The 17,482-nt window shown below is 36.4% G+C and overlaps 1 protein-coding gene across 3 annotated transcripts in view; it reads right to left on the reverse strand.

Annotated features, from left to right (window-relative positions):
• Positions 1-14,630: 14,630 nt before the first annotated feature.
• The window catches only part of GPRC6A (G protein-coupled receptor class C group 6 member A), a 36,772-nt gene continuing 33,920 nt past the window's right edge, over positions 14,631-17,482 (reverse strand). For all 3 annotated transcript variants that reach the window (XM_001162546.1, XM_001162504.1, XM_527484.2), the window contains one exon: positions 14,631-15,745. In XM_001162546.1, coding sequence (XP_001162546.1) covers positions 14,631-15,745 — 1,115 coding nt within the window. The remainder of the gene's footprint in view (positions 15,746-17,482) is intronic.

Below are 17,482 nucleotides of genomic sequence, written 5' to 3' on the forward strand. Positions count from 1 at the left end.
CACTGTACATATCTAGCCAAAATCTATCTATACTATGCTATCCAAAAATCAAACCTTAAAAATCAAAACAGCTGCCTGCTTGAGTATATACTTAATTGTTTTTGGAATGTCAATGTCTACTTTGACTAAATAATAACTCTAAAGAGAAATAATTTATGGCACCTACAGAGTGAGATGTATTAATTCAATAATAAAGCTCTGTTAAAATCATGCAAAAAATTTTGATGGTGATGGAAACTCATGTACTTCAGCATCTTTACTTCTATTACTACCATTATGTTCTGAGTTTGAAGTGTTTCCAACTTTTTTCTAATAGTCATCTAAAATCTTCAAAGCTAGTTCCTAAAAAGCTGGACTGCTCTAAGAGACTCTTTAAATAAGTGCTTGAAGCACTTGCTAGTTGTATAAGTGCTTGAAGCACTTGCTAGTTGTGTAAGTGCTTTATTTAAAAATTGAATTGTAAGGTCACTTTTATATATGCTATCATAATTGCTTTTATAAAATAAATTTAGCTACATATAAGTGAAAAATGTCCTGCCTCATATAGTAATTGGTTGCATTAAGTACAAGATGAATCTCTATCACAATGTATAAATGCACAAAAATGTACAAAGAGTACACAAAGGAGAAAAACATAAAATTTTAGGGAAAGACTAAAATGTAAATTACATAATAAAATACATTAAAAATGTTAAAGTCAGTATTAGTCACTAAATACATACTATGGCTATTATAATAATTGTAGAATATCAGGCTGTGTGAGGAGGCTCAATAAATGACACCTCTGTTTCCTGCCAATTTTAAAGCAGTTGAGATATGAAAGAATAGTCTGCTAATAGGAAAGCAAAGTTTACCTTTATTATTCATAAAGTTGATTGGAAGATATGGCATCTGCAGGCAAGTACTTCCTTCCTAGTACTGAGCCCTAGAATGAAATTGACTGACTCATCAAGTCCTAGACTACCTGGACCTGGCAGACCCCCAACCATGCCAGAGTCTACTTTATGAAATGAATGGCATAAGGAATAGACCAGAATGTGTCCTTCCTCTTTGCAGGCAGCAAGATTCATAGAAGGGGCTGGGCCAAGTAGGTTCAGTTTTGTTTTCTTCCCTCAACCTCAGCAATCACTAGGAGGCTTCCCTGGGGTGAGATCACAATGTTCTAACATTGTTTTCATTACTCAACAAATGTTTCTAACAAATGTTTTCATTATTCAACAATGTCTATGATATGTATCTATATTACTACTGTTGCACTAATACATTCATTTTACATGCTCTGTAGTCTCCTATATTTTAATATATTGCTTGCCTATTCTGTTTTCCAATTTTTTACTACTGTAAAAGATGTTTCAATGAGTGTTCTTGACAAATCTCATTGGGTACATGTGCAATAGTTTGTTTTGGGGTATTTACCTAGAAGTGGAATTTCTGAATGGAAGTGAATAAAAATATTGTATTCATTATAGATGAAAAGTGGAACTTGATAGAGCACAATAATAAAGTAACTTTATTCTCTTAACTCCCCTGCAACTAATCCTCATGTTATTCCTTAAAGTCCATCCTGTGGACTATTTGTTCTCTGCCGCTTGGATGAAATATTTTGCAGGTTTTAAACATTTTAGTACTTTTAGAATCCATTAGTCATTTTTAATGATAGGAACAATCTTCATTAACCCTGCCTACACACAAATGGGGAAAAAAGAATAATCTCCATTTTTAGAAATTAAATGTCTAAAACAGTGCAATACTAGATATTATGAAGCTTATTTATTTAAATTAAAATATTTATTTATTCTTTTTACCTTTCTAAAAATTTATTTTTAAAAAAATTTTTTAATTTACTTTTTTATTTTTATCATACTTTAAGTTTTAGGGTACATGTGCACAAAGTGCAGGTTTGTTGTGTATGTATACATGTGCCATGTTGGTGTGCTGCACCCATTCACTCTTCATTTAACATTAGGTATATCTCCTAATGCTATCCCTCCCCCCTCCCCCCACCCCATAACAGGCCCCAGTGTGTCATGTTCCCCTTCCTGTGTCCATGTGTTCTCATTGTTCAATTCCAATCTATGAGTGAGAACATGCGGTGTTTGGTTTTTTGTCCTTGCGATAATTTGCAGAGAATGATGGTTTCCAGCTTCATCCATGTCCCTACAAAGGACATGAACTCATCATGTTTATCACGAAATTGTTCTACAAATATTCCATGAGGGTCTTAGTTCCAGTTACACTATTCTGTCTATAAATAAAAAGTAAAAATGTAATTGCCACAAGGTGGCAGCAGTACCTTCAAACTGTTCTACAAATAACCGAAGAATGGGGAATTTTCTAAGTTCCTAGAGTCGTCCTCCCACTGCCCTCAACTATCTCACAGTCTGTATTCTGTAGCTCAAATATATATATTTTTCTTTCTGTCCTTTTTCTTTATCTTTTGGTTGTTAAAAAGCCTAAATATGGGCTATTCTCAAGCGTCAGAAGGAAAAGTGAGGCAATTAGAGCCATTTTGCCTATGTCTGACATGCCTGGAATCCAATTAAGAGTTTAAAGTCACTCACACAAAAGTTAATCTAATAACATTCTACGATAGTCTTTTCACTAAAAATATACATGGTTTCAGGCATGTGTTTTTTCATGATTTTTCTCAGCCTCCAGACAATGGCAACTGGCATTTCATTTATTAGAAAGTGATTGTGCTTTTAGGACATCCAGTTCACATTTATTACGTTTCTAGTGTAATTAGTGGCAATACAGCTGTAAGTTGACCAGGAACATCTTATTCTTGTCTTATGTGCATTTCAATAGACCCCATTAGGTTTGAAAATATATATTGTTAAATAACATTATAGGTAATATAAAATTATCTCATATTCCCACATTCTGAACACAAACTATTTTCTATTTCTCTATGCTTCTTTAGAATCTTTATCCACATTTATGCAGAGTTCTGTTTTCCCTCTTTATCCCACATATAATCATTCCTAATAGAGAGTTCTAGAACACCCATAGCATTTTAAAATTTTCACTTATTATTTCATAAACATTTCAATTTTGCAGCATAATCTTTATCTTTGTATATGGCGTCTTAATATTGAGTTATAAAGTTTATTTTATTTCTTTGGTGGACACTTATGTTGTTTTTTATTTTATGTGTTGCAGTTAATTACAGTATGGATGATGTTCTGGGTGGGTTTGAGTTCAGATATTTTGTTTAATTCTGACTATAAATACTCTAATATTTGTCAAAGCATGTGTCCTGAATTTGATTTGGATTCCCAACACCTGCAAAGAACTATGTAAATGTCTGTGTGTGTGTGTGTGTGTGTGTGTGTGTGAATGCCAACAATTTTACTCTAGGATATTGACTTAAGGAAATAGTTCTAAAGAAAAAATCTGAGTAATATAATGTTTCTTTATACTTTAAATTCTGCGAATATCAGCATCTGTTTATTTTGTGTAACTAATGCTTTCCTTTTTTTTTTTCTTTCGGCATTTCTTTTTTCTTCTTCTTCTTCTTTTTTTTTAAATAGGGTTTCCTTCTGTCACCCAAACTGGAGCGCAGTGGCGTGATCTTGGCTCACTGCAACCTTCGCCTCCTGGCTTAAGTGATCCTCCCACCTCAGACTCCAGAGTAGTTGGACCACAGTTGTGTGCCATCACACCTCGCTAATTTTTTTGTGCTTTTTGGTAGAGGCTAGGCTGGTCTCGAACTCCTGACCTCAGCTGATCCACCCACATCAGCCTCCCAAAGTGTTGGGTTTATAGGCGTAAGCCACCACACCCAGTGTTCTTTTAGGATTTCTATTTCCAAATAATTGACATGGTGTTGATTTGGTGTATAAATTTTAGATCTAAATCAATTTGTTCCATATTGTAGTATAAATGCCCCTTTCTATTTATTAAGTAATGTTCATTTCCTGAAATCATGTGATTCTTATTTTGTCAGACATTTAGATATAAAACATAAATGAATTTATTTGGGTTTTAGAAATCCCATTTTATTTATATTTATTTTTGTATCAATATGCATCATCTAATTATTGTTAGTTTATCTGGAGGGACCTGTGCTTCCTGACATTTCTTCCACCTTTATTATTTTTTAGAATATTCCTTAGCATGTATTTTTCTATTTTCATTATATAAAGCATTTTTTAAAAATGATTTTCATTGTGATCACACTAAATCAGTAAATGGACAGGTTAAGAAATGACATTTTATTTACATTTTTATTCTGAAATAAAACATGTTCATTGTAATGAAAATTGAAATAAAAATGAAATATAGAAAGAGAAAGTCTACTCAATCTTTCACTCTTTCTTTTTTTTTTTGAGATGAAGTCTCGCTCTTGTCCCCCAGGCTGGAGTGCAATGGCGCAATCTCTGCTCACTGCAACCTCTGCCTCCCTGGTTCAAGCGATTATCCTGCCTCAGCCTCCCGAGTAGCTGGGATTACAGGCACATGCCACCATGCCCGGCTAATTTTGTTTGTATTTTTAGTAGAGATGGGGGTCTCACCATGTTGGGCAGGCTGGTCTCAAACTCCTGACCTCAGGTAATCCACCCATCTTGGCTTCCCAAAGTGCTGGGATTACAGGCCTGAGCCACCACACCCGGCCAATCATTCACTCTTTAAGGGAAACCAGTATTATCAGTTAGATACATGTCTTTCCACTCTTTACATATATCATACATGTGAAAACTTTGCTATTCTGCGACTGATTTCCTTCATTCACAATCCATGGTGGGGTCTTTTAATATCTATTCATATAAGCTTACCTCACTTTTTAAAATGGCTGAGCAGTCTTTCAATAAAATGTATCATAGCTTATATAATTGATTCTTTATAGATATTTAAGTTGTTTGAAATTTTTGAAATCTTATATTAAGAATTATTGCAAAAAATCTCCTGTAAATAAATATATCTTTGTGTAGTTGAGAATTTGTTTCTGAGGTCTAAATTTCTAAGAGTGGATTTGCTAAGTCAGAGACTATGTTTTTTACTATTTTTTATTTAATTAATTAATTTATTTATGTACAAGGTCTTGCTCTGTTGTCCAGGCTGGAGTACGGTGACGTGATCATGGTTCACTGCAGTCTCCTACGCCTGGCTCCAGCCATCCTCTTGCCTCAGCCTCCTGAGTTACTAGGACTACATGGCAGGCACTAGACTAATTTTTTAATTCATTGGTAGAGATAAGGTCTTGCTATGTTTCCTAGGCTGGTCTCAAGCTCCTAGATTCGAGTGATCCTCTCACCTCAGCCTCCCAAGGCACTGGGATTACAGGCATGAGCTCAGCCTATATTTTTCTTTAATTGTGATAGATATTAGCAAATCTAGATATCTGGAGACAAATTGGTTTCCAAAAATTGTTCTGAATTATCTTTTCATTGATAGTACATAACAATTCCTATTTCCAGACTAGTAAATTTAACATACTTTGAAGGTCTAAGAATATCTGTATCTTTACTGTTGGGTAAACACTCTGCAAAACCTATCCTTTCCTCGTGTTCCATATCTTGTTTTGATTGATTCATGGAAAAAGAGGTTTATGATTCTAACCTGATCGGTTGACTTGGATGCCTGTAAAATTATGTAATCTCTCTCTGTTTCCCTCTGTTTCTCTCTTTCTTTCAAGTTTAAACAACATAGGTCAAAGGTATGAAAGAAAAGTGTTCATATAAAATTCTGGAAATCTTTTCTTTTTTTGATTTTCATTGTATATGACATGGTGTCCTAGAGCCAAGTCAGGGTGTCTGAATTCACTTCAACTTGGACACTAAATAGAGATACAACTTTAAGCAAGACAATTAATCTCATTGTTCCTTAATTTCCTCCTTAGTAATAGTTACCCACCTCACAAGATGTTGTGAAAACAAATACTAACAGTGGTGAGGATAGTAATAATATTTTGAACAGTGATTTATAGCTTTTGAAGTACTTTATTGTGCATCATCTCTTCTGATCTTTATAATAACCTCATATGCTAGACTGGATAGATATTTTTATCATTTTTCATGTAAAAAACTAAGGCTCTATTAAGTTTCGGTAATAGCAAGAAAAGTTTCTTAGGGAAGTTAAAAGTATCGCACAACTGTAATACCAAGAACAAGGAAATACAGATGTTTTCCTGGCAAGGAGCTTCAGAGAAGGCTGTGTGTATGGCGTTTCTCCTTCCAACATGCCTGAGGTTATTTACTAAGAGGAAAAGACAGTTCTGTGACCAACCTTTCTCCCTCACTTTTCCCATCAAAACTCCTTGTATATGGTTATAGGGAAGTTAACAGAAAATAATAGAAGTTTGTGTGTGTGTGTGTGTATGATTTATAAGTATATATACTATATAAATACTGAGACTTCTTGAACAATCATTACTTTTATATAGCAATTCATCTCGCCCATGCCCACTGACAATGGGATACTCAAGTTTTCTTCCCTATGTCACCACTGGAACCTTCGTTATGTATCTAACTTCCAGCTTCTGTCTTTTCAGCTTATGCTAGAACTTCATTCCAAGCACTCACTTGGGATCTTGAAAAATCTACTCTGGGTGAGTCATACACTAGGTTATTAGGGTAACAACCAAAGCACAGTACACGTTGTGTCTTAGAGAAAGGAAAAGAATCCTTTCTCATGTGTCTTAGTGAGGCACTTCTTATTTTCTCCCCCGTCCTGGAGGGGCAAATGGCGTGTGTGTGTGTGCATGTGCACAAGTGTGCAAGCACACGCACACTCATTTATATATATATTATGTGTATATATAATTGTGTGTATGTATATATGTATATTCTCTGTGTGTGTGTATAAAGGGTAAAGTAAAGGAGGACCTCTTTTACTCCTGAAAGTAAAGGAGGTCCAAACATAAACATTAGCAGAAGTATGAACTAAATTTCTAAAACTTGGCTTATGCTTCTTTTAGCTACTGATTCAATAAATCCTTTTACTTTTTCCCTGTTTCCACAGAGCAAGAAATATCAAATCTTAAAGTTAATTATAAATGGAATGATTAATAATTTTTCTCTCTAGCTTGGATTATATCAAAAATAACTCTTTTGAATTATTATATTTACCACGGTATCAGATCAATAGTACAATGTGTATTTCTCATTTTACCAACATTATTATTATTGTTATTATTATTATTACTATTTTGAGACAGGGTCTCACTCTGTCACCCAAGCTGGGGCACAGTGGCACGATCACGGCTCATGTCAGCCTCGACCTCCTGGGCTCAGGTGATCCTCTCACCTCAGCCTCCTGAGTAGCTGGGATGACAGGCGTGCGCAACCACGCCAGGCTAATATTTTTTTTTGAAGAGACAGAGTTTCCTTATGTTGCCCAGGCTGGTCTTCAACTTCTGAGCTCAAGCAATCAACCACTTTGGCCTCCCAAAGTGCTGAGATTATGGGCGTGAGCCACCGCGTGCAGCCTCACCAACATTATTTAGCTCCCTTTGCCTGGAAGGGAAACCCATGAACATGTGCTTGACACTGTGTTTTATTAGAGATACAGAGGGGAAATAAGAAAGCAAAAATAGCAGAGGTAACTGCTTTACAAAAGGCTAGGTTTAAAGAGTGGACAGACCATTTAAAAAAATTTAATACAAGAGATAGTTATTCAGACCCTACTAACTGCCAGAAATTCTGGCTATCAAAACAGGTAAGATAATAGCCCTGTCCTAGAGCAATGCGCAATTAATCTAGAGCTGTAAAATTTTAGACTCAGAAGGAAATCTGAGATAATTTGGTTCATGCTTTTCATTTTACAGGTGGGAGAAGGTTAACCATTGATGTGAAGCACAAGGGTTTTATAGTTATGATGCTTTAGTTTCAAATCATAGAAATCCAAGTAAAATAAGCTGAATATAAAAGGGAACATGTATTGGCTCTCATAGCTAAAAAGTCTAAGGATAGTTCAGCTTTAGGCACAGCTAAATCAGGGTGGTCATGTAATTCTCTCTCTCTCTTTTTCTCTCTATCACTTTACTCGGCTTCACTTTTCCTTTTACCTCATTATCTCCTGCCTCAAACAGGTTTCCTTCATTTGCAGGAAAGATGATTGTCAGAAACACTATCATTCACAAACCTAAATCAGAAGGAGTTTTTCTGTTTCCCTCCAAGGCCAGAAAGGACCCACAAAGACTCTTATGGCTCAGTCTGAGCCACTTTTCTACCACTCTGATTTGACAGCCTTTCCAGTCACACATGGAGTGGGGAGATTCCTAAAAGAATTGTGAAGAGGGCAGGGAACTTATAGAATTACATAGCAGATATGGAAGGAGCCGAGACCAGAAAACAAGCCTCCTAGACTAAAATTTCCAATATCATTTCAGGCTGTACCTGTTGAGGGCTATATTGTCTTCTGTGATGTCCACTGCCAAATTGTGTACGAGAGCAACCACTATACCCAGCCTAGATTTCAATGATTATTATTGGCCTTGTTCTATTATATATTTAATTGTAAATATCTTTAAGAACCTTATTAAATATGTTTTCTTATTATAAAATTAATTTCAATCTATTTTGGAAATAGGTGGCTGCAGATGTAGCAAATTAACACTATCAACACTTCACTTTTTCTTTTCTGTTTACCATCATAGGGGTCTCACTAGCTGCTCTCATTTCTATTTAGTCTTAGGAAAGGACATAGCAATTCTTCTAATTTCATTGGTTTTACACTGGCAACTCCCAGAATTTTGCTCTCATGTTTTCTGTCGGGGTATTTACAATGGATAGCCCTTTAGAGGAGAAATATACTACCACAGACTTAGTGGTTAATTGGGGAACAGAGGAATTCTATTCAGCCTTACAAATGGGGAAACCATGTTGTTTGTGACAACATGGATGAATCTGGTTTCATTTTATTTCACTGCTAAGTGAAATAAACAGGCACAGGAATACTGCATGATGTCATTTACATGTGGTATCTAAAAAAGGTGACCTTATAGAAGTAGACAGTAGAATGGTAGTTCTCAGAGGCTGGGGAGGGGAAGAGTAGATGGGGAAGAGGAGATATTGATCAAAGGGTAGAAAGTTTCCATTAGACAGGAAGATAAGCTTTAATAATTTATTGCACAGAATGGTGACTATAATAAATAATAATACATCGTATATTTTGAAATTACTTGAAGCATAGATTTTGAAGGTTTTCACCACAATAATAAGTATGTGTGTTTGTTAATTAGCCTGACTTAATCATTCCACATTGTAAACATACATCAAAATATCACATTGTACCCCATAAATATATATAAGTTTTGTCAGTTAAAAATAAAGTTGAAAATATTTACAGACTGGATATTATACTTTATTTAGGCTTCTATACTTTTTAGTCATGCCCTTCTATGTCTAGCAAGCTAAAACACAGATCAAGTCCACATATTTACAGATGTGAAACAATGGCTATATGTAAAAATGTGAATTTGATTCATTTGTTTTTAGGTCTGAACATTTCAGTTTTCTGATAATCTAATTTTGTCTGCAAATGTACTTCCAGGTTACTAGAAAAATTAAGAGAAGTTATAAATATAAGAAATTTCAATCACTTGAGATTTTCCTACAAGAGACTCTTGAATGTGAGTGCATCTACTTAATATGTTGATTCTCCCACTCTTCATATTGTTTTTGTGCTTGGTCACTCATTAAAATAGACAGGAAGCCCACACGTGAATTTATCAGGCTGTTCTTGTTCCATATGCTCTAAGCATAAGGGGTGCAGGGCTGAAAAAGCAGCTCCAGAGTGTTGGGGATCAAGTCCTCTTCCATCTTGTTGCTCTGTCCTTTTCACCTTGCAGATTTCATCTCATGGTCCAAGATGGCTGCTCTACTTTTGCATAGAGACTGGCAAGAAGGTGAAAAAAAGTATGGAGTGGAGATACTCCTTTCCTTTCTATGTCACAAAGGAAGTTCTATTTTCACTCCTGTGTTTAATTGTCTACAAGCTTATGCTCCATCTTCCTTTCACCCACGTTTTGAGGATTATGCATTAATTGTTTTCCACTCTAACTTCCTGTAAGTCTTATTTTGCTGGCAATGGCAGTAGGGGCCTATTTGAGGGTTTAGATTAAAGACAGTTTAAGAGATGTGGAGATTCTAATATCAGACGGAAGGTCGGGAAAAGTCATTGAGTTACTGTGTTAAACAAGATTTCAAGAATATTCATGAGAATGTTAAAAGTTACTCATTCAATATTTATTGAGTACCAGTTTTGGTGTGGCCTTGTACAAAATCCAGATACACCATAACAATTATAGGTGAATCTTGCTCTTGAGATCGTCACAATCCGAGTTGACCTGCTTCTCATTTCATCCTGTCAATGAAGGCTATGGTGCATTCTCCATTTTAGCAATAAAGTGTTTTATTATGTGTGTCCCTTACCCTGTAGGGTAAGGGGATAACTATATGAGTCAGTCTGACACTGCATTCTAAATACTTTACCCCCCACCCTGCCCCAAATTAGTTTGTCTTGACTAATGGAAAAGTTTCTATCTAAATAACAATTTGGAGTTATCAAGACAAATTTTAAAGGGTTGAATACTTATATAATGAAGGATTGCTGATTAGTTGGAATGATAGGTAGTTTTTTCACTTATTTTTATTTTCTTATTTTAGAAATAATATTTAAGTATAGCCTTTATAGTAAAAGGGGAGGAAACCCTTCATTCCAAAAAGAGTTAGAAATTATTCAATTTACACCCAATTGAATTTAAGGGCCTCAAAAGTTAAAAGAAAGGCTTGGCACAGTGGCTCATGCTTGTAATCCCAGCACTTTGGGAGGGCGAGGTGGGCGGATCATCTGAGGTCAGAAGTTCGAGACCAGCCTGGCCAACATGGTGAAACCCCGTCTCTACTAAAAACACAAAAATTAGCCAGGCTTGGTGGTAGGTGCCTGTAATCCCAGCTACTTGGGAGGCTGAGGCAGGAGAATCGCTTGAATTTGGGAGGCAGAGGTTGCAGTGAGCCAAGATTGCACCATTGCGCTCCAGCCTGGGTGACAAAAGCAAGACTTTGTCTCAAAAAAAAAAAAAAAAAAAAAGAGAAAAAGTAAAATAGTCATTCTCTTACTTGTGTTATTCAAATGATGACAAGGATGTAGTTTTGGCTTCAAGGAATTTAAAACTTAATTTCTTAGATTAAATAAGATTTTTTTCCTCCAGAATAATTGTTGAAAGTTATGTAATTGTAGTAAAACTCACAACTCTTATGAAACAATATTTCCTTTATTGTTCTATTGGCACAACAGTGCTGTGATTTTTGTTTTGGGAGATTACACTTAAGAATATGAAAACTATCCTGCAACTTTGCTCTCATGTCAATAGGAGAAATTGTTTTCATATCAACAGACCAGTGAGTCAATGAAATCACAAACAGAATAATCATTTCTTAACATTTTCATGTACATCAGAATATTTTCTCTCCTTAACAATTTTTACAAGACATTATCACTGTATTGTATATGAATAAATCTAGGATAAACAGAAAACTAAAATTAATATATTTTTTTAAAAAAACATTCAATTTGTGTTGAAGCAAGGCTGCAGGAGGTCTTGCTTAGCAAGGCAGGAAAATTCAACTTAATTCTAAGGACAATGGGAAGTTATTAAATTTTTCTAAAGAGGAGCTTGATAGTATTGGAATGAATTTGAGAAAGATTGATTCTGTAATGATGTATCCTATGTATTAGACAGCAAATCGTAAGGTAGGTAACTAGTTTGGGATATTTCAACAGCAGAGATGTGAAGTTGTAAGAGCCTGAATTGGGGTGATATTAGTTGTGGTGACAGTAGTAGTCCTAGAGAGGAAAGAGCAGTTGAGAGAATTATTACTAAAGAATTGACTCTTCACTGCAAAATGGTGAAAACACTGGAATGTAAACTCTTTGAGGGCAGAGAACTTGCCCTTTTTAAAAAAAAAACTTTTTAATAATCCCTGTGCATAGAATTATGCCTGGTATGTATTGGGACTCAATAAGTGTTAAAACAAATTAAGATAAAAGCAGGTAAATGCAATAAAATGTAATATGTGCTATAACAGGAGCAGAAAAAAACACTTCATAGAAGAGGAGATACTAGAGTTGTGTCTAGTGGATTTAGCTAGAGTGTTTCAGAAACACAAGAAGTGGAGAGGACATCAAGGCAGAGGGAAGAGCCCAGGCTCCGAGGCCTGAAACAGCATAGTATGGGGATGAACAATCACCAACAATCACAGCAGTTTGCCAGTTCTGAAGCATGCTTCACTAGGCAGGAAGGAGTAGAAGTTGGTGCTGGACTTGAAGAGCCTGGGTATCAAGATAAGGAGTTTTGACTTATTATAGATTTTTAAATAATTTAGTAACATGAAGGGATTTTTACTATAGAAAGAGATCTAGTGGAAGTGAATAGAAGGTTTATCCATACCTTCTCTATATTTAGAGTAAAACATTTGAGGCCATAGTCAAATGAGAAGGCTATTGCAACAATCTATGAAAGAGGTGATGAAGACCAGGATTAAGGAAGTGATGACAGGGATACAGATTATGTCAAGGTTTTGAGAAAATGTAGGTGTTAGAAAATAAATACAGGTGATGAATTAAAGGTGTAGGACAGTGAAGCAGGCAGCAGAGTCAAGGATGCATCCCAGGGGCCTAACTAGCCCAAAAGTGGTACTATTACATACTGAGAAATAAAAAACAGGAGGAGGAGAAGGAGAAGGAAAATATGGGTTAAATTTTATGCATATTGACTTTGCAGTGTGAGGGGGAACAAGCAGCTGGATTGGTTGGAGAGTGACCTTGGCCAGAGATATGGTTTGGGGAGTCGTTTGGGTCAAAGTTAAGACACAGAGCTGGGTAATATTGCAGCAAGACAGTGTGTTACAGGAAAACAGATGTAGGTTGAGGATGAAACTCTGGGAAGTACTCACATTTAATAGTCAAGTGGAGGAAGACAAATCTGCCAAAGAGTCAGAGTAGAACCAGAAAAGCCTTTGCATCAGACTTAAGAGTTTGACTCATTGAAGGCTTTATAAATTATAGAGGGAACCAGGAAGGGGAATTTCGATGAGGAAGAGTTAGATCAGAAATATAATTAAGATTCAAGGGAGATAAACACTTAAAAATAATTATCAAATTTGAGAGATAAAGAGTAACAGGTAAACTTTCCGTGAACTATTTCATCAGAGGTGAACTAGAAGCCAGATTTTAAATGAATTGAGAACTAATAGGTCACAAGTCAATAATGACAATCTTCCTCTAAGCAGTCTATTGTGAGATGGAGGAAGAAAGAGGGTGACAGCTAAGGAAAAAGTAAAGATTTGGCACAGTGTTATTTTGTATATTTATGTTTTATACAGATGGGAGCAATGTGAACATGGCATCCAAATCCTTATCACCAGCCCTGACCACCATCCCCTGAGCTCACTGTCTTATGTTTATGTGGATATTTGATACATCTTAAAATTCTTCCAGGCATCTCAAATTCAACATTCCATCTTCTATTCTAAGCCACTTCCTCCTCCTATATTCCCTACCACCTTTCAATAAACCAGACTAGAAGCCTGTAACTCATCCTTCAACAACCACTTCAAATAAATTACCACCTTCTATATAGCTTGAATTCACATACATATCCCCCTTTCCATTCCCTGGTACAGATCCTAATCGTCTCTTAACTAGACTCCATTCTCCACCTCGTATCAGAGTGATCATTCTGGGGACTTTGAGCTACTTGTCCCTTCTGTGCCAGACACTTTAATGGCTACCCACTGCCCACAGGACAAAGACCCATGTTCCTTAGCAAGAAACTCCAATGGGTGGCATTCTCTCATGACCTAACCTCTACATACCGAAGAGGGCTCCTCTCCAGTAATACCAAAATGATAATTCCTTGAATGCACCTTCTTGTCGCACTTTCTGTTGTTGCTCCCACTTTCCTCCTTTATCTAGAATACCTTTCTGTGCTTTCTCTAATTAGCTAACTCCTACTCATCTTTCAGGGTTTCACCTAAACATCATGCTCTTTATTTAAAGTCTTCTCTTAAGCCTTCCCATCCTCTCCCAGTGTGGTTGAGTGCCATTTCTCTATACCACTGTAATGCTCTATATACATTATAATCATAGACTTCCTCACACTGATTGAAGATGTTGATATGTGCCTGTTTCTCCTTGGATTTTGAGCTCCTTGAGATCATCAATGACACCTTGCTGCTTTTGTACCTTGTTATTTAGCATATCAACTGGTTCATAGTAATTGCTCAAGTGCTTGTTCAACTACACTGAACAGTGGAAGAAAAGTAAAAATGCTCAAGAGAGGAGAATCCAAAGAGATTTGAGAAGAGGGTGTCGGGAATGGAGTAAGGATGACACATTATGGGACAACTTTGAATAGAAGAGAAGTCTTTAACGATGTGCCTAAGAGGAAGCAGGTAAAGATGGAGACCAATGAAAAAGGTAGGAAATGAAGGGAGCTTCAGGCTGAAGGCTTAATTCTATTTGTTAAATAGGTGATTGAACAGAGTGACTGTTCAACTAAAACTTGGTAAAGATGGTGGCAAGGAAATATATATGACATATTTGCTGGGAAAGTAAATTTATATCTTAGATGCAAAGACCCTGGAAACATTTTATTCTGGAATGTGGCATCTCCTAAGGCTTATTCATATACTTGACATTCTTTTTCGAGGCAAAGTTTTAGATACACTTGTGGCATTTTCCCTGCATATGTGTGCAAATGCTTGTGCCTGAAGATCTTTGCTTTTCTGCCAGGTTGCAGACTTGCCACTAGAGCTGGGATTGGTCATTGTGACATTGCCGCTCATGGAGTCCAGTGAAGCAGGACTCAGGGCAATGCTGCTCACACTATGGGAAGAATAACTGTAGATCATCTTGAGAAAGGCAGACTTTGTGTTAATCTCTTGCTTACAAATAATAACATAGCATTTGGGGATGAATGTGCAACACAGGATTCCATAGTTAGATATTAATATGACAATAATCTCCACAGCTGGTACATATTTGCCAAATGTGGTAGCATAGATAGGGATGAATGTGATCCAAGCTATGAAGTAAATGAGCATGCCAAATGTAATGAATTTGGCTTCATTGTAATTCTCAGGTAATTTCCTGCCTTTGAAAGCAAATATGAAGCAAATGAAGGCCAGGATGGCAATGTAGCCCAGCATGGTGCCAAATGCAAGTATGGATCCCTCCTCACACTCCAGGATGATGACTCTGGGCAAGGAGACATTCACCTCTACAGTAGGTGCTGCAAAGATTAGCCAGAGTGTGCAAATGACAACCTGGATGCCCGTGCAAGTGAAGATAATAAGGATCGGTCTATAGAGGCACTTCAGAAATTTCTGTAATTTGGGATCAAAGCTGAAGGCTAGCAAAATTTTCAGAGACTTCGTCAAAATGCAGGAGATGCAAAGAGTAAAGCTCACTCCAAACATTGTCTGCCTGGTTTTACATGTGAAGTCTTGTGGTTCTCCAATGAAAAAGCTCGTGCTGGCAAAATTGAGGAAATGACAGAGAAGGATCACATAGCAGACTCTTAATCCCCCGGATGATTTCACAACAGGTGTGTTCAGGTTTCTTGTAAATATTATGCCAACAACCAGAACAAATATGATTCCCAGTAGGGAGAGAATCAGGAGTAGGATGGCCAAGGAGTCATTCCAGTTGAGATATTCCACTTCCTTTTCAAAGCACATAGTGCGCCTAACAGGGGCCCAGTGAGTTTTGTTGTTGCATAAAAGGCAATGAGGCATATCTAAAAGACAGAGGAGACGCAGTTACATTGTCAACATTTAAACTAGGTGATAGTCCACAATACTACAAATGAGATTCGTCTTCTTTAATAGTTCTGACTAGAGAATAGATATAGATGATTGTTACATTGGTTACTTATTAAAATAAAACATGCTAAAATTCAAAGAAAGTGAGAGAGAAAGGGTAAAAGTGAGGAAAAAGGAAAAGAAAGAGAAAATAGAGGAAGAAAAAAAGCCAGCTGGATTGTGAATGTTTAGAAAATGAATATACTCAGAATAGATGCTAGCTTCTTATGCATTTGCTATTATAGATGATGGTTCAGCACTCTTAAGAATAAGGTTTTGGAATCAGACGTAGCTTTTCTTATCTCTTCCACTTATAATTCCTGTAAACTTGAACAAACTAACTGAACTTTCTGAGCCTATTTCAGAATCTCCCATATCTCAAAAAATAATAAAATGAAAAGACTCTGCCGTATTGTGATGCCGTACTTAATGAGATTATAAATGTAAAATGCTTCACACAGACCATTACACATAGTAGACCCTCAACGTATGGGAGTTGCTATCGTGAATAAGGGTGCAGTTCTTTCAAAAGCAGAGGCAATATGGCTAGGTCACTCTGAAAGCTTGAAGTCTCTTTCTAAAAGTGAGATAATGCAAAATTGTAATCGATGGCAATTGATGAAGAATTAAAGTTTATTTTTTCTCCAAGTAGTGGGTAAATCAGAGCCTCTCACACTGTAAGTGTTAACTTTGAAAAGTATTTATGCTTATTCTGACTGCAGGGCAGCACAAATACTTGATTTTAGAGTTTTGTCTCTAGAAGTGATATTACATTTGCTCCCCATTCCAGCCACCCAAAGTTGGTGAGTCTCAGCTGCAATCAAAGGGCCTCTGTCAGGGCATTCATCTGATTACACCCCACAGCCTGTACAACTCTTTAAAATTTTGTGTTCTCTGCTTTATTAACCTCAAAGTAAGGTTGTATTTCTGTTTATAAACTTCATGACCCTTCCAGCCTCCTCCTCTTTCCGAACTCTATTCCCCTAAAAAATCTGTTCTTTTCTGTTTGCCCTGTAACCACAGTTGCTAGTGTCTGTCATTTCATTCGTCCAGTGGACATTTAATGGCCTCATCTAGGTATGGGAGCTGTGTGTTAGAGAGATAGAGAGGAACAGCAGATGGTATCCTTTTAGGCTTTCCTAACTCCTAGCTTATCCTCCAGGTTGTCTTCAGTCTTCTACATTTCTCCATTTGTTCTTGGAAGCGACTTACCCTGTTACCAAAAGAAAACCCAGATACAGCCTTTAAAGGGTCCCGTACGTCTTTATGGAAAATAAATGTTACATACTCCTTGTCGTTTTTATTTCTCTCACTTGGAAGGTAGTTGCTAGTTACCATGTTGCCTGAAAAACTCCCTCCCTAATTATCTAATTTTTTAGGCAGTGGTATAGCATTTTTATTTATTGATAATTTAAATGCTCAATTCCACTAATATAAACATTATTAAACATACCAAGGAATGGGAAAATTTTAAATGTGAGATAGTAAAATGCAGATACATATAAAGTTTTGATACTCTCAGGTTGGAATAAATGGCATTTTTTGTGTGACACAATAACAGAACATGAATCTTGGAATATTTTCATTGGTATACTTCTCTTCTTGAAGCCAGTAAGCAAAAAGAATAGGCATTTGGGGACTATTCCAGTTCCGGAGTTCTCAGCTTTTCTACA

The sequence above is a fragment of the Pan troglodytes genome, chromosome 5 (assembly GCF_028858775.2).
Source record: "Pan troglodytes isolate AG18354 chromosome 5, NHGRI_mPanTro3-v2.0_pri, whole genome shotgun sequence".
NCBI classification, from domain to species: domain Eukaryota; kingdom Metazoa; phylum Chordata; class Mammalia; order Primates; family Hominidae; genus Pan; species Pan troglodytes.